Source organism: Chiloscyllium plagiosum, unplaced genomic scaffold, assembly GCF_037043375.1.
Source record: "Chiloscyllium plagiosum isolate Xiang-an unplaced genomic scaffold, Cpla_swu_hap1 HiC_scaffold_5, whole genome shotgun sequence".
Taxonomy (NCBI): domain Eukaryota; kingdom Metazoa; phylum Chordata; class Chondrichthyes; order Orectolobiformes; family Hemiscylliidae; genus Chiloscyllium; species Chiloscyllium plagiosum.
Window position 1 is genome coordinate 32,838,175 of NW_028270143.1, and position 24,732 is coordinate 32,862,906.

The 24,732-nt window shown below is 42.2% G+C and overlaps 1 protein-coding gene across 4 annotated transcripts in view; it reads right to left on the reverse strand.

Moving 5' to 3' along the window:
• LOC122549778 (ATP-dependent translocase ABCB1-like) overlaps positions 1-24,732 on the reverse strand; it is a 104,770-nt gene that overhangs the window by 43,739 nt on the left and 36,299 nt on the right. For all 4 annotated transcript variants that reach the window (XM_087987083.1, XM_087987082.1, XM_043689799.2 and 1 more), the window contains 5 exons: positions 22,881-22,991; positions 20,017-20,142; positions 14,429-14,632; positions 12,499-12,669; positions 7,732-7,893 (listed from right to left, as the gene is read on the reverse strand). In XM_087987083.1, the coding sequence (XP_087843209.1) occupies positions 7,732-7,893; positions 12,499-12,669; positions 14,429-14,632; positions 20,017-20,142; positions 22,881-22,991 (774 nt within the window). The remainder of the gene's footprint in view (positions 1-7,731; positions 7,894-12,498; positions 12,670-14,428; positions 14,633-20,016; positions 20,143-22,880; positions 22,992-24,732) is intronic.

The following is a 24,732-nucleotide window of genomic DNA, read 5'->3' on the forward strand; positions in this document are numbered from 1 at the left end:
CTCTGTAAACTCTCACCGGTTAAATAAAATGAATCAAGTTTATTTTTTTATTCCAGAATTGACAATTTTACATTTTCTCACATTATACATCATATACCAGATTCTTGCCCACTCACTTAACCTTTCTATTTTGTAACATCCTCGTGTCCTTTTCACAACTCATTAAATCTTGCTGATCAGCAAAATACTCTTTTATGTCTATAATCTGTTTCCTGTTAGCTAACAATCGGTGACCAATGCTAATATATCACCCACTACACCATAAGCCTTTATTCTCCTTAGTAACCTTTGATATGATACCTTATCAAATGCTTTATGAAATTCTAAATACAGTACATCCACTAGTACCCTTTTATCCAGTGCATGCGTTATTTCTTCAAAGAACTCTATTAAATTGATTAAACATGATTTCCTTTTCACAAAGCCATGTTGACTCTACCTAGTTACCTAAAAAGCTTCTGATTGCCCTGCTATAAATCTTTGGACATGGCCTTGAACATTTTTTCTATGAGACCTGTAAAGCTAAATGACATGTTGTTTACTGTTTTTGATTAAAGTAGCTGCATTTTCTATCTTACAACTTGAAGGAATTAGAACCAATGCATCACCTGACTCACTAGCCGCAATTGTTTTGTTTTAAGATCCCAGGATAAAGTCCATCAGAATCTAGGGACTAGCCAAAACACAGCTCCAACAGTTCACTCAGTTTCATTTCCCAGGTGATAATAATCATCTTTAGTTCCTCCCTACTCCCATTTCCTGAATTAACAATATTTTTGGGATATTACTTGCATTCTTTACAGTTAAAACAATGCAAATTGTTAAATCTCTGTGCCATTTCCTTATTTTCCATTATTAATTCCTCAGACTCACTTTTGACAGGACCAATGTTCACTTTGTTAATTCCTCTTATTTTTAACAATTTTTAGAAACTCTTACTATCAATCCAGCCTTCTCTCATACTTTAGTCTTTCACTTTTATTTATTTTTCAATTTTTTTTGTTTGCTTTATATACTCTCTGCAATCTTTTGACTTGTCACCCATCTTTTCAAAATTGTATGTTTCTTCTTTAAGTTTGATATTATCTTTAACTTTAACAATGAATAGTGGATCCACCCCTTAGATTTTTTCTTTCTATTTGGAATGCATCTATCCTGACTATAGGTAGTTCTCATATAGTGCCATGGTTGCACTCTTGTGCCACTCTGCATTATAGAAAAATTACACTTTAGAAACAGCACTTGAAGTGTTAGCAATGTAATTGTGTTATAGCCAACACACGTTTAAAATTCATCAATCATGTTACAGCGAATTCACATTAGCAAAACATGTGTTATAGAAGAACAACCTGTATTCTAAAAGGTATCTTTAATTTTCTGCCACTGCATCTCTATTTACGTAACCTCCAATCTAATTTGTCGGCTCATTTTAACCAGATCTGCTTTCATGCCCTTAAGTTTAGAATCATAGTCTTGGACATTATTCTCTCCCTCAAATTGAATGTAAAACTCAATCATATTATTACCACTGCAATTTCAGGGAATTCTCACTCTTTAGTTATTAGTTAATCCTATTTCATTGTATACTAGATTAATTTTGATTTCTCTGAATCAGGTTGCCAATTTGCCAGTATTTGGGGTAAATTGAGACTGTATCCATTAGGAACTGAGATAATTTTGCTGAAACATAATTTATTTAATTTGAATTCAAATAAAATAACACAGGACTGGAACATCACAAACCCATTTATATGTTCAATAATTATTTTTCTGCATCCTTTCACAACATATGTACATTTTAATTTTCACCATCAGCAGGAAAATCTGATGTAAGATAATTATTTAATATCTGTGTCACACTTTGACTTTCCACAATCAAATTTCCCATTCATTTTGTCAAAGTTTGTTATCTCCTTTTAAATATTTGACCTTTTATAAATCTTGACTATTTATTGGATAGTACATTTAAATATTGACTCTAATCTCCTAATTTCTAATCCTTCTTCTTATTGCCATCCAGACTTTCTCTACTACTTATTTTGTGTTGATACCATGAGTATTAATTTTAAAAAAAGAGTAATAGTAGTCCATATGGCATCTTCGCCCTCCTCTGCCATTCAATACAACTGTGTCTGACCTTCAGCCTCAATTCTGTTTTATTGCCTGCTCCCCATATCCTTTGATTTCCTGGGAGATTAATAAAATTATCTTAATTAATTAATCTCAACCTTAAATATATTCAAAAAATGGAGCATTGACAACTTTCTAGAGTAGAGAATTCTAAAGGCATTTCCAGTGGGGAGTTTACTCCTCATCTCAGTCTGAAATGTTTGGCCCTTTTCCTAAGACTATCCTCCGTGGTCTAGATTGTTTTGTCTGGCTGATCAATCTCTCCGGGATTAATCTTATTTTTTTTTAGCTAAGGGTGACTTGCCCTGTTCTGATCGAGTGATCCTCGCCACAAGAAGAAGTATGTCTTCTCACCAAATCTTTCCAAACTCGCTGCATTAATTGTTGGTTCAACCCTCATAGTAAATTTCACCTCTTACTTCCATCCCATCAGATCATGCACCATTTTTAGAGAAACTTGGCACTTTACTTGAGAAAAGCACACAAGATGCAGCAAGATAATCTTGACATTGAGATGAGCCTTGCTGAACATCTCACTCAGTTCTACCACTGGTGGCACATTGGTTAGCACTGCTGCCTCACAGCGCCAGAGACCCGGGTTCAATTTCCGCCTCAGGTGACTGACTGTGTGGAGTTTGCACATTCTCCCCGTGTCTGCATGGGTTTCCTCCGGTTTCCTCCCACAGTCCAAAAATGTGCAGTTTAGGTGAATTGGCCATGCTAAATTGCCCGTAGTGTTAGGTGTAGGGGGGTGGGTTGCGCTTAGGTGGGTCAGTGTGGACGTGTTGGGCCGAAGGGCCTGTTTCCACACTGTAAGTAATCTAATCTCCCCATAGCACAAGTCATTCAGAGCCTAACAAGATTCCATGCTCAGTGTCTTCTGTCTAACACCCATTCAAAATCTTACATATTTTACTGCAATCATGTCTACAGAGAGTTTCACTCAGCCAATCATCATTGGACAACCCTTTAATTTCAACAATCAATCTAGTGAACCTCTGTTATACAGCCTCCAAGTTAAGTATAACCTTCCTTCGGTATGATGGCCAAAATTGTGCACAATATTCCAGGTGTGGTCTCAGGAAAGGTCCAAACAATTGTAACAAAAATTCTTCATTCTTGGCATTTAGAAGCTTTTTAAATCATGTCAACATGCCATTTGCCTTCCTAATTGCTTGTAACATCTGCATGCTAAATGTCTATGTTTCTTGTATGACGATTCTCAAAGTGACTCTGAACATCAATGTTTACAAGTTTCACACCTTGTAAAAACTATTCTATTTTTCTATTCTTATTACAGAAATGAATAGTCTCACACCATCCCTCCTTCTCCTCAATATGTCACCTTTTTTCTCACTCAGTTAACTTGCCTATTTCTCTGTGCAGCCTCTTTGTGATCTCCTTACAGATTATACTCCCATTGAAATAGGGATGAGAAGGAATTAATATTAGTGGGGTTAAAATTAAAGTATATGCGTGTCTTGAAATAAGTGCTGGGATTATGCTTAATTTCTTCCTGGGCATGATTGGATAGTTGACGAAGCGTGGTTTCGGGCATGTTAGCTTACAGCCCGTGCAAGCTTAGTATTCAGTACCAAAAGGAGCTAAGGGAACCTGATGTCCATACAAGATGATTGAATCACAATGGAAACCAGAAGAGTCAGGGATGAACATTGTGATAACATCAATTTGTATGATGTTGAGGACTGTAAATATATATTGTAAACCTTAATCGTGAGAAGTTCTTTCGGAAATTGAAATCATCCTTGGATAATCTCGAATGAAATATTTGATTCCTGACTCATACTTGAGAGGAGTTATTTTTCTCTGTAAACTTTGCTACACTGCTTGCTATCTCTTCAATGAAGATATTAAGATAGATATTAAATAGTTAATATCTCAGCACTCACCTACGACATGCAGCTTGCTGACTTGAAATGTGCTCTTAATCCTTACTTTCTGCTTCCTTTCCATCAACCTATTCTCATTTATTAAAAAAAAATTCTCGCATTGGACATGGGCATCACTGGCTGGGCCAGCATTTACACCATCACTAGTTTCCCTTGAGGAGGTGGTGATGAACTCCCTCCTTGAACCACTGCAGTTCATGTGCTGTAGGTAGACCCACATTGCAGTTTGGGAGGAAATTCTATTCAGTACCATTTTTACTAATATCTCATAGCCAATTCCATGATTACTGCCTTGAGTTGGGATATCCTTAGGGTTCATATTAATATTGCACTCTCTGTTACAATAGAAACAGATTGATCTAAAAAACACACTTCAATGTATTTTTTAAGTTTGTGACTGGAATATGAATGTTGCTGTTAAAAACAGCATTAATTGCTTCTTCCTAATTGTTTGTGTGAAAGGATGTTGAGCTGTCTCCTTAACCTATCGCTGTCATTTTCTTTTTCATTATCCATATATGGGATGTGGGCATTGCTGGGAAGACCACCATTTGTTTTCCATCCATAGTTTGCCTTGAATTAAACTTTGGCAAGAGCTTTTCCCACAATGCTGCTGGACAGGGAGTGCCAGGATTCTAAAATGCATTCTTATTTTGTACATTTACGTGTACTCCAAAAATTCACAATTGTCTTGATTCATGATGGATTTCTGGCAAGTGAATTTTCACAGTATTCCCAAAAAGTAAAGCCTACAGTATTTGAAGCCATTATATTTCTTTGTAGAATTTATGTTCAGGAAAGGTGAGAGTTAAAGTGACGAATCACTGATAATATGTGTGGGTCACTGTAACTATATGACCTGTGCACATTCATTGGAAGCATCATGCTAAATTCATGTTGCTGGTTTTGCTAAATGATAGTTGCATGCTGTCAATGTGACCCATGCATCAGCTGGGAGGTCAGAATCATGGGGAGTCAGTACCACTTAAAGAAAGCCTGAACTTCCTAAGAGGAGGTGCATTGAGGCTGCTTTGAGGAAAGTCTAAAGATACATGAAAATAAACACTAATGTTTTCTGGCAGTGCACTGAACTCGAGAGGGTGGAGAGAAGGATTGACCCCCTTGTATTCGTAGGTGACATGAAATCCTCCAGACAAATGCTCAGGAAGCAATGGGAAGAAGTAAGAATGCGAATGATAGCAAGGAAGGTTGCTCTAAGAGAATAGATGAAGTGGAGAAAAAGATATAAAAATATGATATGAGTTATTAAAGGGAGTTTGTTCATTTTTAAATAATTTAACTGCTTTGTCCACTACTTAATTCACTACCCTGACATCAATCTCCATCAATCAGAAACCAACCCTTCCATTTATGCGTTTTGTGTGTCACTATCACATACCTAGCCATGCCACAAGGCATAAATCCACAGCTCTCAGCTCATACACACTGGCAACTACTCAGTATTGACATCTGTAAGCAAGACTGTCCTTGTCCTGCTTTTTGGCCACATTTGTAGCTAAAGCAACTGCCAAATTTTAGTTGACTCTTTTGTGAAGTGCAGATTATCTTAGCTGAAGTTGAGGAAACAGATTTGTTCGTAAGAATGGTTGTCTAATATGGTATCCTGCATTGTTGTCCTCCTCCTTTTCCTCCCACTTCCAGCAACCTGTCCTGGTCAGCATAACCTCTATTTATTCTCTCAGTGATGACCAATTCCCAAAGGAACCCCTAAAAGGCTATATATAGCTAGTGAAAATCTGTTCCAGTGCAAGCTTTGAAATGAATATAAAAGTATTTCAGCACAAGCCAGAACTTACACAGTAGACATTCAAAATGTAGTCCAGTGTAGGAAAGCTCCTAAAGTACATTTAATTATATCAGCAGCCAAAAATAATTTGTATGTACTTTATGACCCCTTCAGGACCATTCATTCCTGTCAAAGCTGTACTCAGCTGTGTGAAGTTAAAATAGGATTTTGTAGTGTGAAAATGGCATCAAAGCAGTACTGTGTGTTGGTTTATGTCCTGATCTGCCTGCTGTGTATGCTGCCATTGGTTGTTAGGTGAGCATCAAGGTGCCTTCTGGCACGTTTCCTGTCATGTATATCTCAGATTCTATTGTAATTCATTCAGTGGTTATGTAGCACCCAACATTAGGCAGCACATGGTCCAAGTTATTCCTCACCACTCACTACAATGATGTGGTATGGTCTCCTCGGCATGATTCATACCAATTTGATATCAAACATGTGAATCACTATAGTAACAATATTACATATAACTTCTACTGAGGGGATAATATGCATATAAATCAGAACAAGTTAATCTTGTAGATGCAAATCACACTGTAATGTTAACATATCTTATGACAAACAATAACGATATTGTAACTTCACAGTATTGTCTCAACTGACTCATACAATAGAGAGAAAGTGAGGGCTGCAGATGCTGGAGATCAGAGCTGAAAATGTGTTGCTGGAAAAGCGCAGCAGGTCAGGCAGCATCCAAGGAACAGGAGAATCGATGTTTTGGGCATAAGCCCTTCTTCAGGAATGAGGAAAGTGTGTCCAGCAGACTAAGATAAAACGTAGGGAGGAAGGACTTGGGGGAGGGGCTTTGGAAATGCGATAGGTGGAGGGAGGTCAAGGTGAGGGTGATAGGCCGGAGTGGCGTGGGGGCGGAGAGGTCAGGAAGATGATTGCAGGTTAGGAAGGCGGTGCTGAGTTCGAGGGATTTGACTGAGACAAGGTGGGGGGAGGGGAAATGAGGAAACTGGAGAAATCCGAGTTCACGCAGTAGGTTAAAATCTTCGAGAGAAAGTGAGGGCTGCAGATGCTGGAGATCAGAGCTGAAAATGTGTTGCTGGAAAAGCGCAGCAGGTCAGGCTGCAGATGCTGGAGATCAGAGCTGAAAATGTGTTGCTGGAAAAGCGCAGCAGGTCAGGCTGCAGATGCTGGAGATCAGAGCTGAAAATGTGTTGCTGGAAAAGCGCAGCAGGTCAGGCTCGGATTTCCCCAGTTTCCTCATTTCCCCTTCCCCTGCCTTGTCTCAGTCAAATCCCTCGAACTCAGCACCACCTTCCTAACCTGCAATCATCTTCCTGACCTCTCCGCCCCCACCCCACTCCGGCCTATCACCCTCACCTTGACCTCCCTCCACCTATCACATTTCCAAAGCCCCTCCCCCCCAAGTCCCTCCTCCATACCTTTTATCTTAGCCTGCTGGACACACTTTCCTCATTCCTGAAGAAGGGCTTATGCCCGAAACGTCGATTCTCCTGTTCCTTGGATGCTGCCTGACCTGCTGCGCTTTTCCAGCAACACATTTTCAGCTCTGACTCATACAATAGCCTGATTTACTACAATTAATACGGCTACAAAACTCAACATTAAAGTGAAATCAAATTTGATAATTTAATTACTTTAATTGAAATATAATAACATAAATAACATGTAATTAAAGAAATTAAATATAAATAATATGATGTCAGAAGGGGAAAAGTGGAAAAAAATTAATAAAATCTTCAGTCTTCCTTCATGCATCATACAAACTATTTGCTCACAACTCATCTGCTTCTTGGAAAAATGTTCTGTAGACTCTTCTATTGTTATAAAGATAAGGTTGCATTTATGTGTTCCAATTACATTCATTCTGTTTCATTTTGAAATATCCCCCAGTAAAGAATAAGGTACCTGTGCCAATACAAGTGAATGGTAAACTCCTTCTTGCTGCATCAATTCTGCATGTGTCCCCTGTTCCACTAAAACACCATTCTGAAAGCTTGCTATCATGTCTGCAGTCCTGATTGTGGACAGGCGATGAGCAATCAAGATTGTAGTACGACCTTTACTTGCCTGTGGAAATTAAAGAAGGACCTCTGGTGACAAGTGTTATCAGTTACTTATATACGAATTTATGATTTGATATTAAAAACAACTTGGACAAGCAAAACAGACACTCAGGTCATTTTGTTCAGGCGATTTCTCCAGGGTTAGGTGCTTGAATCTCAGTTGGCTGGACAGCTGGTTTGCAATGCAGAGTGATGCCAACATCATCGGTTCAATTCTTGCACCAGCTTAAGTTACTATGAAGGACTCTCCTTCTCAGATATTCCCCTTACACAAAGCATGGTGACCATCAAGTTAAACTATCATCTGTCATCTCTTTCTGATGACAGAACAACCCTATGGTCTGAAACGATTATGGTGAGTTTTACCCCTCAAGGTGGATTTAGACAACTCCCCATATCTACAGATGCACAGGCATGCAGGTCATTATCTGGAGCTTTCCTTTTCCTGGAATAGGTCACTAACTTGAAGGCAGAGGCTATGGCTTGAGAAGTGCCACTCTGCACCAAGAGCATCACATGACTGACCAAGAGACTCATCTGCTCTTGCTGCCTGCTACATCTGTGTTGTAAAAATTTGCAGGTTGACAGGCAACTGATTTGGTGACTTATGAAAACACTTTCCAAGGCAATCAAGACCTACAAGGCAATTTAAACCTAAAGCCTCCGTCTCAAAGACAGGAATGCTACCCTGGGTGCCAGAAGACCTCCAGAGTAACTGGGGCAAAAGAAGATACTTCTGATTCTATACCAACCATATCTTGCGAGCACATAAAAAGCATCGGAGATGAATTCTCATGGGAGTTCCATGATTGCCATGTACTGGCAAAAGCATCATGAAGTGAAACTCTGTAAGTCAGTCACTTTCTGCCATTCTCAGACAATTTCATTGCAAGGAATTAAAGGGAAGGAAATGGTGGAAACAGTATATGGAAGTTACACTGTGAAAAGATAGGACAATCTCAAATGATCAGTTGATATTTCCCTATCTTTATTTTGATATGATTTGGAGATGCCAGTGTTGGACTGGGATGTACAAAGTTAAAAACCACACAACACCAGGTTATAGTCCAACAGGTTTAATTGGAAGCACACTCGCTTTCGGAGCATCACTCCTTCATCAGGTGGTAGTGGAGGGCTCAATCCTAACACACAGAATTTATAGCAAAAATTTACAGTGTGATGTAACTGAAATTATACATTGAAAAATTGATTGTCTGTTAAACCTTTCATCTGTTTGAATGCCATGATAGTTTCACTTCTTTCTTGCGTAAATCACAAAACCTTCTTTAAAAAACTTGCATTCTCAGGTTAGCTGTTAACAATAGTGATAGCTAGACAATATGTTGAAGATGTTGGCCCCCTGTGTTCTCTGTCTATGCCATGGTGTTTAGATTGATTCTAATCTAAAAAGTGAGATAACGGAGATTTACGTAAATTCATGCATTTTTGAGCAAAGTACAAAGTAACCCTGCAAGTAAAAATTCACCCCACAAAATATATGTGTGCATGTGGGTCTTTGTCTGTCTGTGTGTGTGTGTGTGAGAAAGTGTATGTGTGTGTGTGTAGTGAGCATAGAGTGTCTTATGTCTGTGAGGGGGTGCATGTGTGAGTGTGGGAGTGTGTGTGTCTGTAAGGGTGTGTGTGGGGGTCTGTGTGCACGTCTGTATATATGTGTGTCCGTGTGTATGTGCATATAGGAGTACCTGTGTGTGTGTGTGAGAGTGTCTGTGTGTAGGAGTGTCTGAAAATGTGTTGCTGGAAAAGCGCAGCAGGTCAGGCAGCATCCAAGGAACAGGAGAATCGACATTAAGGGCTTATGCCCGAAATGTCGATTCTCCTGTTCCTTGGATGCTGCCTGACCTGCTGCGCTTTTCCAGCAACACATTTTCAGCTCTGATCACCAGCATCTGCAGCCCTCAATTTCTCTGTAGGAGTGTCTGTGTGTGTATAGTGCAATGGTGGTCACCTGTAATATGACATGAACCCAAGGTCCCGGTTGAGGCCCTCCCTATGGGTACCGAACTTAGCTATCAGCCTCTGCTCAGCCACTTTCCTCTGCTGCCTGTCCCGAAGTCCACCTTGGAGGATGGTCACCTGAAGGTTCAAGGTTCGAATGTCCAGGACCACTGAAGTGTTCTCCAACTGGGAGGTAACCCTCCTGTCTGTTGATTGTTGTGCGGTGCCTATTCATCCATTGTCGTAGCCTTTGCTCAGTTTCCCCAATGTACCATGACTCCGGGCATCCTTGCCTGCAACGTATAAGATAGACAACGTTCACTGAGTCACATGAGTACCTGCCATGTACAAGGTGGGAGGTGTCCCCACGCATAATAGTGGTATCTATGTCCACAATCTGACACGTCTTGCAGCGTCCACCATGACAGGGTTGTGTTGAGTTGTCCTGAGAGCCGGGCAGTTTGCTATGAACAATGATCTGTTTGAGGTTTGGCGGTTGTTTAAAGGCAAGCAGTGGAGGTGTGGGGAAGATCTTGGTGAGGTGCTCATCCTCATTGATAATGTGTTGCAGGTCACAAAGGACATGGCGTAATTTTTCAGCTCCTGGGAAATACTGAACAACGAAGGGTACCCTGTCAGTTGTAGCACATGTCTGTCTCCTGAGGAGGTCATTACGGTTCCTTGCTGTGGCACGTCAGAACTGGCGGTCGATGAGTTGAGCATCGTACCCCGTTCTTGTGAGGGCATCCCTGAGTACTTCCAGGTGTCCGTCGCATTCCTCCTCATCTGAGCAGATCCGGTGTATGCGTAGGGCTTGTCCATAGGGGATGGCTGTTTTAATATGTTTTGGGTGGAAGCTGGAGAAGTGTAGCATTGTGAGACTGCCTGTGGGTTTGCGGTAGAGTGTGGTGCTGAGGTGCCCATCCTTGATGGAGACGCATGTGTCCAAGAATGAGACAGATAGTCAAGAGTAATCCATGGTGAGTTTGATGGTGGGATGAAACTTGTTGATGTCACTGTGTAGTTTTATCAGTGACTCCTCGCCATGGGTCCAGAGGAAGAAAACGTCGTCAATGTACCTGGTGTACAATATTGGTTGGAGATCCTGCGTAGAGAAGAAGTCTTGTTTGAACCTGTGCATAAAAATGTTGGCATATTGGGGTGCAAATTTAGTTCCTGTGGCTGTTCTGTGTGTCTGGATGAAGAACTGGTTGTCAAAGGTGAAGACGTTGTGATCAAGGATAAAGCGGATGAGTTGTAGAATGGTGTTTGGAGATTGGCAGTTTTTGGTGTTGAGTACTGAGGCCGTTGCTGCGATGCCATCATTGTGGGGGATGTGGCGTAGAGTGCGGAAACGTCCATGGTGACGAGGAATGTTCCCAGTTCAACTGGTCCGTGGGTACCCATAGGGAGAGCTTCAACCGGGACCTTGGGTTCATGTCACATTACAGGTGGCCACCATTGCACTTTACACAAACACAGACACTCCTACACACAGACACTCTCTCACACACACAGGCACTCCTATACACACATACACATGGACACACATATACACAGACGCACACACAGACACCCAACACACACCCTTATAGACACACACACTCCCACACTCACACATGCACCCCCTCACAGACTTAAGACACTCCACATTCACTACACACACACACTTTCTCACACTCACAAGCTCCAACCCAGACAGACACACATACACAGACAAAGACCCACATGCACACATATATTTTGTGGGGTGAATTTGTACTTGTCGGGTTACATTGTACTTTGCTCAAAAACTACATGCAATCATGTAGAACTCTGAGCTCAAAAATGCATGAATTCATGTAAAATTCCGTTATCTCACTTTTTAGATTAGAATCAATCTAAACATCCTGGCATAGACAGAGAACACAGGGGGCCAACACCTTCAACATATTGTCTAGCTATCACTATTGTTAACAGCTAACCTGAGAATGCAACTTTTCAAAAAAAAGGTTTTGTGATTTACACATGAAAGAAGTGAAACTATCATGGTATTCAAACAGATAAAAGATTAGATTAGATTAGATTAGATTAGATTAGATTAGATTACTCACAGTGTGGAAACAGGCCCTTCGGCCCAACAAGTCCACACCGACCCGCCGAAGCGCAACCCACCCATACCCCTACATTTACCCCTTTAACCTAACACTACGGGCAATTTAGCATGGCCAATTCACCTGACCTGCACATCTTTGGACTGTGGGAGGAAACCGGAGCACCCGGAGGAAAAGACTTAATAGACAATCGATTTTTCAATGTATAATTTCAATTACATCACACTGTAAATATTTGCTATAAATTCTGTGTTAGGATTGAGCCCTCCACTACCACCTGATGAAGGAGCGACGCTCCGAAAGCAAGTGTGCTTCCAATTAAACCTGTTGGACTAAAACCTGATGTTGTGTGATTTTTAATTTTATTTTGATATTTTGTCTTGTGTTTTCACAATGTTTGCAAAGTAATCGTTCAGTTGTTTCCAGCACAACATTAAAGATTTACAATTACAAGATTGCAACGTGGACATTACTCACCGTTTAATCTGCAGGTGCATAATTACAATTTTCTTGTTACTTTTGCTTAACAGAAATGTTTAGGAACTAAAGTCGACATGTACCTTATCCAATGCTGCTTGAACCACAGCTTCACTCTCTGTGTCCAGGGCTGAAGTGGCTTCATCTAACAAGAGAATCTTAGGATTACGCACCAGAGCCCGGGCAATTGCAATTCTTTGTTTCTGTCCTCCACTCAGTTGTGTGCCCCTCTGTCCAACAAGAGTGTCGAATTTCTGCAATACAACACAAAATATTAATCATAGACAGTCTTCGCTGTACAGAAATTCAATCAGGAATCTTTGTGTCAGACAGTTAGCTCTTGAAAGACAGTAGTGCCATTGAGGCACCACTGTTTAAAAGTAATAATACATTGTGGTAACTGCTTGGACATGTGATCAGTCCACAAAGGAATTTCATCTAGATTCTTCAATTCAGGCACATTGTCATGGTGGTTGTGCTAAACAGACACCATGCATTTCCCAATAGGGAGGACAAACAATCCCTTAGTTATATTTGTGCCCTTGTGATGCATTGAGTGATTCTGGCGGAGCAAAGGTCAAAAAGAAAGGGGAAAAGGTATAGCTCAAAAAGGTCTTATTCTTTCTTTTTCCTCTTTGTCTACGTCTGTTTCTGTCTCAAACACCTCATTGTTTCCTTGCTGTGAAATAACACCTACACTGGCTCTTGCATTGGTTACATCACCCACCTTCATGTTTTCCAAGGCAAAGTTTTTCTGTTGGAAAGAAGTAATGGGGACAGTTCATGACCTTACTTACAGGGTTTTAAATTAGCCAATGAATTCAGTTTGAAAATACATGATCATGGCTCCATCGATGGGCACCTCCTGCAGATCAGCAGTTCATATAGCTCAGACATGAGGCAATCACGAAACAATGGACCAGCTGTGGCTCCAGCACTGGTGTGGTTGTGGTCCCCAGTAGGTGGAAGGGTAAGAATTTACAACAGAGAGCAGGAATTTTATCCGAAGCTAGTAGGTGTGACAGGAGCTGTCTCAATGCAATGAAACATGGGATATTTTTGGAACTCCAGTTACCCGACAGTAGCTCTTGCTAAGGAAAATTCTGATGGATGACAGATTTTGCCCAGTTTGGACTTTATTTCTATTATCAGGATATACAAGGATATATGCAAGGCCGAGATTTCACTGATGCTTTCTTGCCTAATTCATCCTACACAAAAAGCTTAAATTTATTTAGTTTGTCAGTGGAGGAGTTTCACACTATTCAAGTCCTGAAAACAGTCCCAGTTCTTGTTTCTCACCCCTGTTGGGAAAATGCAGCCCCATAAATCTTGCAACACATGAACTACATTGACTTAATTCTTGGATACTAAACTTGCAAGTTTCACTCATTTGAAATATGTACTGAATCTCATCCTGCAAATAGGCTTTTCTTATTAGTACAGACTTTGGCCAGAAAAGCTCCAATTTGATTTACTTTCAAATATCATATTGGATATTCTGACTGTGTTATCTAGTTAAAATAAACTCATATTGATCAATTTGCTTCTCTCTTTACCTTTCAACTAAGGACCTTATCACTGGTTGTGCTGTAACAGAGACATTGGCTTTGTGTCGAGAGTGTGGTGCTGGAAAAGCACAACAGGTCAGGCAGCATCCCAGGAGCAGGAGAATCATTCCTGAGCTCATTTCTGATGAAGAGCTTATGCCCGAAACGCCAATTCTCCTGCTCCTCAGATGCTGCCTGACTTGCTGTTCTTTTCCAGCACCATACCCTTGACTCTGATCTCCAGCATCTGCAGTCCTCACTTTGTCCACACTGGCTTTATGGAAAAGTAACTGGCAAACAGATGCATTGTCACTGGTATGGCCATCATGCCAGATGCAATGAAGCAGCAATTGGTTTTGCTGTCTTTAGTGCAATTTCATTATAAACACAGAACAATCAAAACTCTATCAGCTATGCTTTGATGAGGAGATCACCCCTTTGAAGGTTGAAACGTCTCACGTACATCAGGAAGTTTCATGACAAAATCATAGGCGTTTGCTTCTTTTGTAGCCATCTCAATTTCTGCATCTGTAACATCGTCACGTCCAAATCGTATGTTTTCAGCGATGGTTGTAGCAAAAAGTACAGGCTCTTGGCTGACCACACCAATGAACTTTCGAAAATGCCTGATATTTAGTGACCGTATATCATGGCCATCAACTGTAATCTGAGATAGAAAAAATATTGCACCAAGTAATTTTTCCGCATTGTAATATAAAATAAATTACATATTCCTGCAACAGAATTGCTTATCACTTTGATCACTTTGGGTAAAGTAACAGTGTATGCTGTTTGATTCGAAAACAACCGGACAATGGGAATCATGACTCAGAAGACTGGCTGCTACTTAAGTATCAATGTAGATCTAAAGTTAATCAGCTCAAAGGTAACTGCAATGATATTCATTAATTAAGCCTGTTCCTGCACTGTACTGTTCTTCGCTCAACTATTCCATTGGGACACTGAACTATATCATTTTTGGAACAAATCCCAAGGATGCAAGATCATTTATAAGATGCACAGACTTTAAAGGAAAAGAGGTTGATGAAGGCAACATTTTGATCATTCTCACACTGTGGCAATGGAGTATGTCCCGGTTGTATTACCTCCCAGAAGAAGTCAGGTGCTGTCCCATCCTCATGGGTCAGGGTGAGGGGGAGCTAAATCCTGATAACAAGTTGGCAGTGCAATTTTTATGTCCATCGCAATACCATTCTCATGAGAGCTGATTGCTCGGCTATATTCACAGGAATCAAAACATTCCAGTTGGCCTTGCCCCGCCAAATCAGTTTAATGTCTCTGGGTAAGACTCAGCCAAGAGCAACTGAAGTGGAATATCAGCTACTGACAGAGCATATTGCAGCACTGATGAAAGAACTCGAGGACCTTAGGCTCATCCGAGAGAACGAGATCTTTCTGGACAAGACCTTCAGCGAGGTTATTACACCGACCATACCAGAAGAGAGCAGAAGAGAGCAGACGATGAGGAAGGCAGAGAGGAGACAGGTGCAAGAGACCCCGGGGGAAGTACCTGTCAGGAACAAGTTGAATCTTTTGGAAACAGTAGAGACAGATGACACTGCCAGTCCGCGAGGCGGCCAGGTCTGTCAATCAAAAGTTGGCGTGGAGACAGAGCGGAAGAGTAGGACGTCGCACAGAGCTGTGGTAATAGGGGACTCCATAGTGAGAGGAACTGACCGGGGTTTTTGTGGCAGCAGACTGGACTTAAGGATGGTGTGTTGCCTTCCTGGTACCAGGGTTAAAGACATCACAGACAGAGTGCAGGAAATCCTCATGGACGAAGGCGAAGAGCCAGAGGTGGTGGTACATGTCGGCACAAATGATGTCGGGAAGAAGAGGAGGAACATACTACAGCGGGACTTCGGAGAACTAGGAAGAAGGCTGAAAAGCAGGATGTCCAGGGTGGTTATCTCCAGTTTCCTTCCAGTTCCTCAGGCTGGTGAGGCCAGAAACAGGGAGATAATGGACTTGAACGTGTGGCTGGGGAACTGGTGCAGGAAGCAAGGATTTAAATTCTTGGATCACTGGGGTATGTTTTGTGGTAAACATAAATTCTACAAGAGAGAAGGTTTGCACCTTAATAGGTTAGGGACCAGCATTTTGGCAGGCAGGTTTGCTACTGCAACATTTAAATTAAGTAGCTGGGGGGGAGGGGACAAACTGGATGTTTAAGAAGGAAATTGAAGGGAAAGTTAGAACAAGGGAAGTCAAGAAAGACAACTGCATCAATGAGGCAGAAAACTCAGAAAGGGATCATGCTGTAAGGTTGAGTGAAATAGGAGTTGATAGGAAGGGTGAGGGCAGTAACAAATTAAAAATACTATACATGAATGCATGAAGCATTAGAAATATTGGATGAGCTTGAGGCTCTTTTGGAAATTGGTAGATACGATATTGTGGGGATAACTGAGACGTGGCTTCAAGTGGACAGGGCCTGGAAAATGAATATTTAAGGCTACACGTGCTATCATAAGAACAGACTGACGGGCAGAGGGGGTGGGGTGGCCATGTTGGTAAGGGATGATATTCAGTCCCTTGCGTGGGGGACCTAGAATCAGGGGATGTAGAGTCAGTGTGGATAGAGCTGAGAAATTCTAAGGGTAAAAAGACCTTCTTGGGAGTTATCTACAGGCCCCCAAACAGTAGTCTGGATGTCGGATGTAAGTTGAATCAGGAGCTGAAATTGGCCTGTCGCAAAGATGTTACTACAGTTGTTATGGGGGATTTCAACATGCAGGCAGACTGGGAGAATCAGGATGGTATTGGACCTCAAGAAAGAGACTTTGTGGAGTGCCTCGGAGATGGATTCTTAGAACAGCTGGTGCTGGAGCCTACCAGTGAGAAGGCAATTCTGGATCTGGTATTGTGCAATGAACCAGAATTGATCAGGGACCTCGAAGTGAAGGAGCCATTGGGAAGTAGTGACCATAATACAATAAGCTTCAATCTGCAATTTGAGAGGGAGAGGGTACAATCGGAAGTTACAATATTTCTGTTGAATAAAGGGAACTATGGAGCTATGAGGGAGGAACTGTCCAAAGTTCAATGGTGCAATACCTTAGCAGGAATGACAGTGGAGGAACAATGGCGGATATTTCTGTGTATAATGCAGAAGATGCAGGATCAGTTCATTCCAAAAAGGAAGAAAGATCCTAGGAGGAGGCATGGGTGGCCACGGCTGACGAGGGAAGTTAAGAAACATATAAAGTTAAAAGAGAAAAAGTATAACATAGCAAAGATAGGTGGGAAAACGGAGGACTAGGAAGCTTTTAAAGAACAACAGAGGGTTACTAAGAAGGAAATACGCACAGAAAAAATGAGGTACGAAGGTAAACTGGCCAAAAATATAAAGGAGGATAGTAAAAGCTTTTTTAGGTATGTGAAAGTCAAATAAAATGGTTAAGACTAAAATTGGGCCCTTGAAGACAGAAACAGGGGAATACATGACAGGGAATAAAGAAATGGCAGAAGAATTGAATTGGTACTTCAGATCTGTGTTCACTGGGGAAGACACAAGCAATCTCCCTGAGGTAACAGTGGCTGAAGGACCTGAACTTAAGGGAATTTATATTTGCCAGGAATTGGTGTTGAAGAGACTGTTAGGTCTGAAGGCTGATAAGTCCCCGGGGCCTGATGGTCTACATCCCAGGTGTAGGTGGCTCGAGAAATCGTGGATGCGTTGGTGATTATTTTCCAGAGTTCGATAGATTCGGGATCAGTTCCTGCGGATTGGAAGGTGGCTAATGTTGTACCACTTTTTAAGAAAGGTGGGAGAGAGAAAGCAGGAAATTATAGACCAGTTAGTCTGACCTCAGTGGTGGGAAAGGGGTAGTAGTAACAGGATAGGTCAGAGTCAGCATGGATTTATGAAGGGGAAATCATGCTTGACTAATCTTCTGGAATTTTTTGAGGATGTAACTCTGAAGATGGACGAGGGAGGTCCAGTAGATGTAGTGTACCTGGACTTTCAGAAAGCTTTTGATAAAGTCCCACATAGGAGGTTAGTGAGCAAAATTAGAGTGCATGGTATTGGGGGCAAAGTACTAACTTGGATTGAAAATTGGTTGGCTGACAGGAAACAAAAAGTAGTGATAAATGGCTCCATTTCGGAATGGCAGGCAGTGACCAGTGGGGCACCGCAGGGATCAGTGCTGGGACCGCAGCTTTTTACAATATATATTAGTGATATAGAAGATAGTATTAGTAATAACATTAGCAAATTTGCTGATGATACTAAGCTGGGTGGCAGGGTGAAATGTGAGGAGGATGTATGGAGATTACAGGGTGACCTGTACAGGTTAGGTGAGTGGTCAGATGCATGGCAGATGCAGTTTAATGTGGATAAATGTATGGTTATCCACTTTGCTGGCAAGAACAGGAAGGCAGATTACTACCTAAATGGAATCAATTTAGGTAAAGGGGCAGTACAAAGAAATCTGGGTGTTCTTGCACACCAGTCAATGAAGATAAGCATGCAGGTACAGCAGGTAGTGAAGAAGGCTAATAGCATGCTGGCCTTCATAACAAAAAGGATTGAGTATAGAAGCAAAGAGGTTCTTCCGCAGCTGTACAGGGCCCTGGTGAGACCACACCTGGAGTACTGTGTGCTGTTCTGGTCTCCAAATTTGAGGAAAGACATTCTGGCTATTGAGGGAGTGCAGCATAGGTTCATGAGGTCAATTCCTGGAATGGCTGGACTACCTTATGCTGAAAGACTGGAGCGACTGGACTTGTATACCCTTGAGTTTGGAAGACTGAGAGAGGATCTGATTGAGACATATAAGATTATTAAAGGATTGGACAATCTGGAGCCAGGAAACATGTTTCCGCTGATGGGTGAGTGCCAAACCAGAGGACACAGCTTAAAAATACGGGGTAGACCATTTAGGACAGAGATGAGGAGAAACTTCTTCACCCAGAGAATGGTGGCTGTGTGGAATGCTCTGCCCCAGAGGGCAGTGGAGGCCCAGTCTCTGGATTCATTTAAGAAAGAGTTGGATAGAGCTCTCAAGATAGTGGAATCAAGGGTTATGGAGATAAGGCAGGAACAGGATACTGATTAAGGATGATCAGCCATGATCATAATGAATGGTGGTGCAGGCTCGAAGGGCAGAATGGCCTACTCCTGCACCTATTGTCTATTGTCGATTGTCTATCACATGCTTTTGAATACTTTTGTGCACTGATGATTACTATTTTGGTCATGGGTCAAACATGAGTCAAAATGGTGTGAAGAGTCAGTCAATCAGATGTAAAGGGGGTTTTCACCTTCAAGTTGGTGTGGAAGCTGACCCGCTGCAATTAAAACTATGCTAGGACCAATGGTATGATTGTTGATGTAGGGTGGTTGAAAGCTGGGGGTTATACAATAGCACCTCCTCCGCTAATTTCTTTTTATTTGCTTTATTTACTCATGGGATGTGGATGTCAATGACTGGGCCAACATTTATTGCCCATTAACTTGAGGAGGTGGTGGTAGACTGCCTGCTTGAATCATTGCAGTTCATACCCTGTAGGTGAACATATAATGCATTAGGAAGGGAATTCCAGGATTTGACCCAACAGCAATGAAGGAATGACAGTATATTTCCAAGTCAGGATGGTGAGTGGCATGGAAGGGATGGTGGTGTTCTGAAGTATCTGCTACTCTTGTCCTTCTAGATGGAGATGGTTGTAGATTCAGAAGGCATTGTCCAAGGAACTTCAGTGCATTCCTGAAGTGCATTTTGTAGGTGATATACACCTGCTGCTCCTGAGCATTGCTGGTGGAGGGAATGAGAGTTTGTGGGTGTGATGCCAATCAAGTCCTGGCTGGTAGCAAGCTTCTTAAGTGTTTTTGGAGCTGCACTCATCCAGGCAAGTGAATATGAAATGTGACTAACCAAAGCCAGCAACATGAAGAGCAATCGATCCTATACCTTTTACACAGTACACATAAGGCTCAAGCAACTACTTAGGACAACTGATTACTTTGTTAATCCATTTTAGGTTATTAACTATTTAGAGGTCAGAGACTATCTAGTTTCTCACCGATCCTTCCTGGAGATCGTAGAATCTCTGTAGCAACTGAATGGTGGTACTTTTTCCACAGCCGCTGCTTCCCACCAGAGCTACTGTCTGTCCGCTGTTAATCTTCAAATTTAGGCCTCTTAAAATCTACAGAAACATTCAAAGCAATCAATTTCAATGCTTTGCTGATGGACTAACATAGCATGAAGTTCAATTAAAAGCCACTGAAAACAAATATTCTAAAGCACCCAGGTGTCCAGATGTTATGGCAACAGCTCATGTTCAGATTTTCTTTGAACATTCAAGGTGATGGAGGTTGAATGGAAATTTCGGGCTGTCTGTGGCATTTCTAGGATTGGACCATACCAAGGAATTAACAAAGCAGCAGAACTGCCATCTCAAGATCAAATGCTTGATGTAATAGTTGGTGTAAATGTTTTCAGTAGGGCTAAATTCAGCTAGGTATTTGTGTGGCATGTTTAAAGAATTTAGCCTATATTTTCAACATCAAAAAGGGAAGCTCAAATTAGATCTGTTTCTGCAGATCTATACCAGACTTCTTAAGCTGAACCAGTGAAAAATGGCTAGTGACAATCTACCTTCAGGTGATTGGTAAATCTTTATCAAACTACAACAGGGTGGCAGAGTGACTCAGTGGTTAACACTGTTGCCTCTCAGTGCCAGGGACCCCAAGTTTGATTCCCACCTCGGATAACATAACCCATGGTTCACTAATGCCTTTTAGGGAAGGAAATCTGTCGTTCTTACCTAGCCTGGCCTACATGTGACTCCAGACCCACAGCAATGTGGTTGACTCTGAACTGTTGAAACTTTATTGCTGGAACAGCACAGCAGGTCAGGCAGCATCCAGGGAACAGGAGATTCGACGTTTCGGGCACAGGGCCTTCTTCAGGAATGAGCAGAGAGTGTTCAGCAGGAGAAGATAAAAGGTAGGGAGGAGGGACTTGGAGGAGGGGCGTTGGAAATGTGATAGGTGGAAAGAGGTCAAGGTGAGGGTGATAGGTCGGAGTAGGATGGAGGCGGTGAGGTCAAGAAGAAGACTGCAGGTCAGGAAGGCGGTGCCGGGCTGGAGGGATTCGGCTGAGACAAGGTGGGGGGAGGGGGGATGAAGAAACTGGTGAAGTCCAAGTTCATCCCCTGTGGTTGGAGAGTTCCCAGTCGGAAGATAAGACGCTCCTCCTCCGACCGTCGCGTTGTTGTTAACACGGACATCTACTACAAACCAACCGACTCCCACAGCTACCTGGACTACACCTCCTCCCATCCTGCCCCCTGTAAAAACGCCATCCCATTCTCCCAATTCCTTCGTCTCCGCCGCATCTGCTCCCAGGAGGACCAGTTCAAAATACGTACAACACAGATGGCCTCCTTCTTCAAGGACCGCAATTTCCCCCCCTTTCGTGGTCGACGGTGCCCTCCACCGCATCTCCTCCACTTCCCGCTCCTCCGCCCTTGAGCCCCGCCCCTCCAACCGCCACCAGGACAGAACCCCACTGGTCCTCACCTACCACCCCACCAATCTCCATGTACAGCGCATCATCCGTCATCACTTCCGCCACCTCCAAACAGACCCCAGCACCAAGGATATATTTCCCTCCCCTCCCCTATCAGCTTTCCGTAGAGACCACTCCCTCCGCGACTCCCTTGTCAGATCCACACCCCCCACCGACCCAACCTCCACTCCCGGCACCTTCCCTTGCAACCGCAGGAGGTGCAACACTTGCGCCCACACCTCCCCCCTCAATTCTCTCCAAGGCCCCAAAGGAAACTTCCATATCCGCCACAGATTCACCTGCACCTCCACCCACATCATCTACTGCATCCGCTGCAGCCGGTGTGGCCTCCTCTATATTGGGGAGACAGGCCGCCTACTTGCGGAGCGATTCAGAGAGCACCTCTGAGCCACCCGGACGAACCAACCCAACCACCCTGTAGCACAGCATTTCAACTCCCCCTCCCACTCCACCGAGGATATGCAGGTCATTGGACTCATCCACCGCCAAACCACAACAACGTGACGGTCGGAGGAGGAGCGTCTTATCTTCCCACTGGGTACTCTCCAACCACAGGGGATGAACTTGGACTTCACCAGTTTCTTCATCCCCCCCTCCCCCCACCTTGTCTCAGCCGAATCCCTCCAGCCCGGCACCGCCTTCCTGACCTGCAGTCTTCTTCTTGACCTCTCCGCCTCCATCCTACTCCGACCTATCACCCTCACCTTGACCTCTTTCCACCTATCACATTTCCAACGCCCCTCCTTCAAGTCCCTCCTCCCTACCTTTTATCTTCTCCTGCTGAACACTCTCTGCTCATTCCTGAAGAAGGGCCTGTGCCCGAAACGTCGAATCTCCTGTTCCCTGGATGCTGCCTGACCTGCTGTGCTGTTCCAGCAATAAAGTTTCAACTTTGATCTCCAGCATCTGCAGACCTCACTTTCTCCTTGACTCTGAACTGCCTGCTGGGTAATTATGGATGGGCAATAAATGCTAGCCTAGTCAGAAGTACCCACATTCTGTAAGTTAAAAAAAGCACCTAAACTGGACATCTTTGTTTCACAAAAGTAGTCTCTCTTTCTACTAGTGAAACAAGTGTTTTGCAGGTATGGGCTATTGCAGTGATACCAGGATGGGGCAAGACAATAAGGCAGGCTTCAAGAGTTATCTCAGCCAGCATAGGGACCTAACTTGTGCTATTGGCATTATAATGCAGCACATTCTAACCAACAGAGCTCGCTGGTCCTTTCATAATTTATTTTAAATACAGAGAGACTTCAAATATTAGAAACCCATTAAAATCAGAAGTATTAAACACATTTTCTTATTCCCCTGAGCTTTGTTGCAAATGTGAAAAAGAAATTCTGATACCTTTACGTCTGGTCTTGATGGGTAATTAAAATGTACATTCTTAAATTCCACTGTTCCTTTAATTTGATCAGGCCTATATCCTTCTTCTGAGAAGCCATCTATGGCAGATTTCTGAAAAGGAAAACCAAAACAAAGATGATCATACGACGTCTGAAGGGAGAGAATAAGTCTTAAAAATGATCAGTAGTTTGAAACTAAAAAACGTCTACTGGAAAGTAATCTCAACCCCATAAAACACAGGCTCTGAAATGTAGATCACTAGCAGCAAAACATGTTAAACAGTCAGAAATTTTAGACATTTTCATTACAGTTTTTTAAAAATATTAGTTTCATATTTTTGCAACACTATTTCCACAACATCAACATTCTAAAATCAGTACAATTTTTCAGTCTTCCCACCCTTTTATAAGCTTTGGGCTTTTAAATTGAAGCTTATTTTCCTCTTGTCACTGCTACAGTTCATATTTATTTTCAACCTTCCCTCATTAACGGTCTCCTTTACTGTGAACATTGATCTTTTACTTCAAGGTCTTGGCCCTTTTTTCACAAAATTATTGGAAAAGAGCTACTTTCCTTGATAGTTTTCTCACTCAGACAACTCTGCTAAACTTTTCTTTGGCCTCACGCTGGCACTGACCAACAGGCAGCATAATTACTTCTCCACTTTATTTTCTGTTTGAAGTGCAATTCACATCTTTGCCCTTGACAATAATATCTTACTGCTCATATTTTGAACCTGACCCTTTGATTTCAATGTTTCAAAAATATTTTACAAAAAACTATGCTTTATTCTTGTCTAAGTTAACAAACATCCTTGTTTTGATTTATGTCAGGCATATCCAAGCAATATAAAGTAACCTTTATTCCTACACTTTTCAGATTGCGCTTTAGTTAATCATTAATTGCCTACAGGCAAATGATCAATGCTGCTGTGAAAAATTAAGCTTTAAAAGATGAAAATTATACATTAACTTTATTGTGTAACGGGATTCTTAATGACCCAACTCTTCTTTGAGCTGTTTCCATTTGGTAATGTTGATAGTATTGTCGTGGTTTTGTTACTGAACAAGGGATACAGAAGCCTAGACAATAACGCACAGACCGAGGTTGAGAAATTTGTTGGTGCTTTACTTGTTTTCCATGTATAAAGCATTAGTATGGTAAATGTTATACGCTAGTTTCACAACAAAAGTGATCTTCATACTAAATGGTAAAGACTATTGTGTAGGCACCTAGGGCTCCCATCTGAGAAAGATATCAGCCATACATTCTGTGATCAATATTATCAGCAGATAGGCAGTCAATCCAGCAATCCTTAAAGAGCCTGCTGAAAGGACCAATTTTGGTGGTCCTCAAGCTTAATTCTTCGGACACTTACTTCAGTTGTACCTTTCCCAGCTATCATCAGTTCTGAAGAAGTGTCACTGGACTCGCAATGTGAACTGCTTTCTCTCTGCAGATGTTGCCAGACCTGCTGAGTTCCCCAGCAATTGCTCTCTTTATTCCAGTTATACCTCATGGTTTTGGGACAGAGTTGAGCGCTAACCAATTCCTCCCCTGTTCTGGATATTTGCAGTTATCCTTGTGACTTTTCTCTGAAGCACCACTGTTAATTCTGGATTTTCTATCATTTTCCATTTTCAAAATCTCGTCATTTTGAGATCTGGAGCAGGCTTCTCCAGATGTAGGATTCCCTGTCTACTAATCAAAGAGTTGTTGGTGAGCCCATTCCTGCAGATCATAATGGCCCCCAAGCCAGTTATCACACTGAGGAAAGTTGATTGGCTGGAGATGGGACTTGTGCCCCTTACTTGGGAGAAAGGAGCACCTCAGAATGCTGTACTCCCAGCCA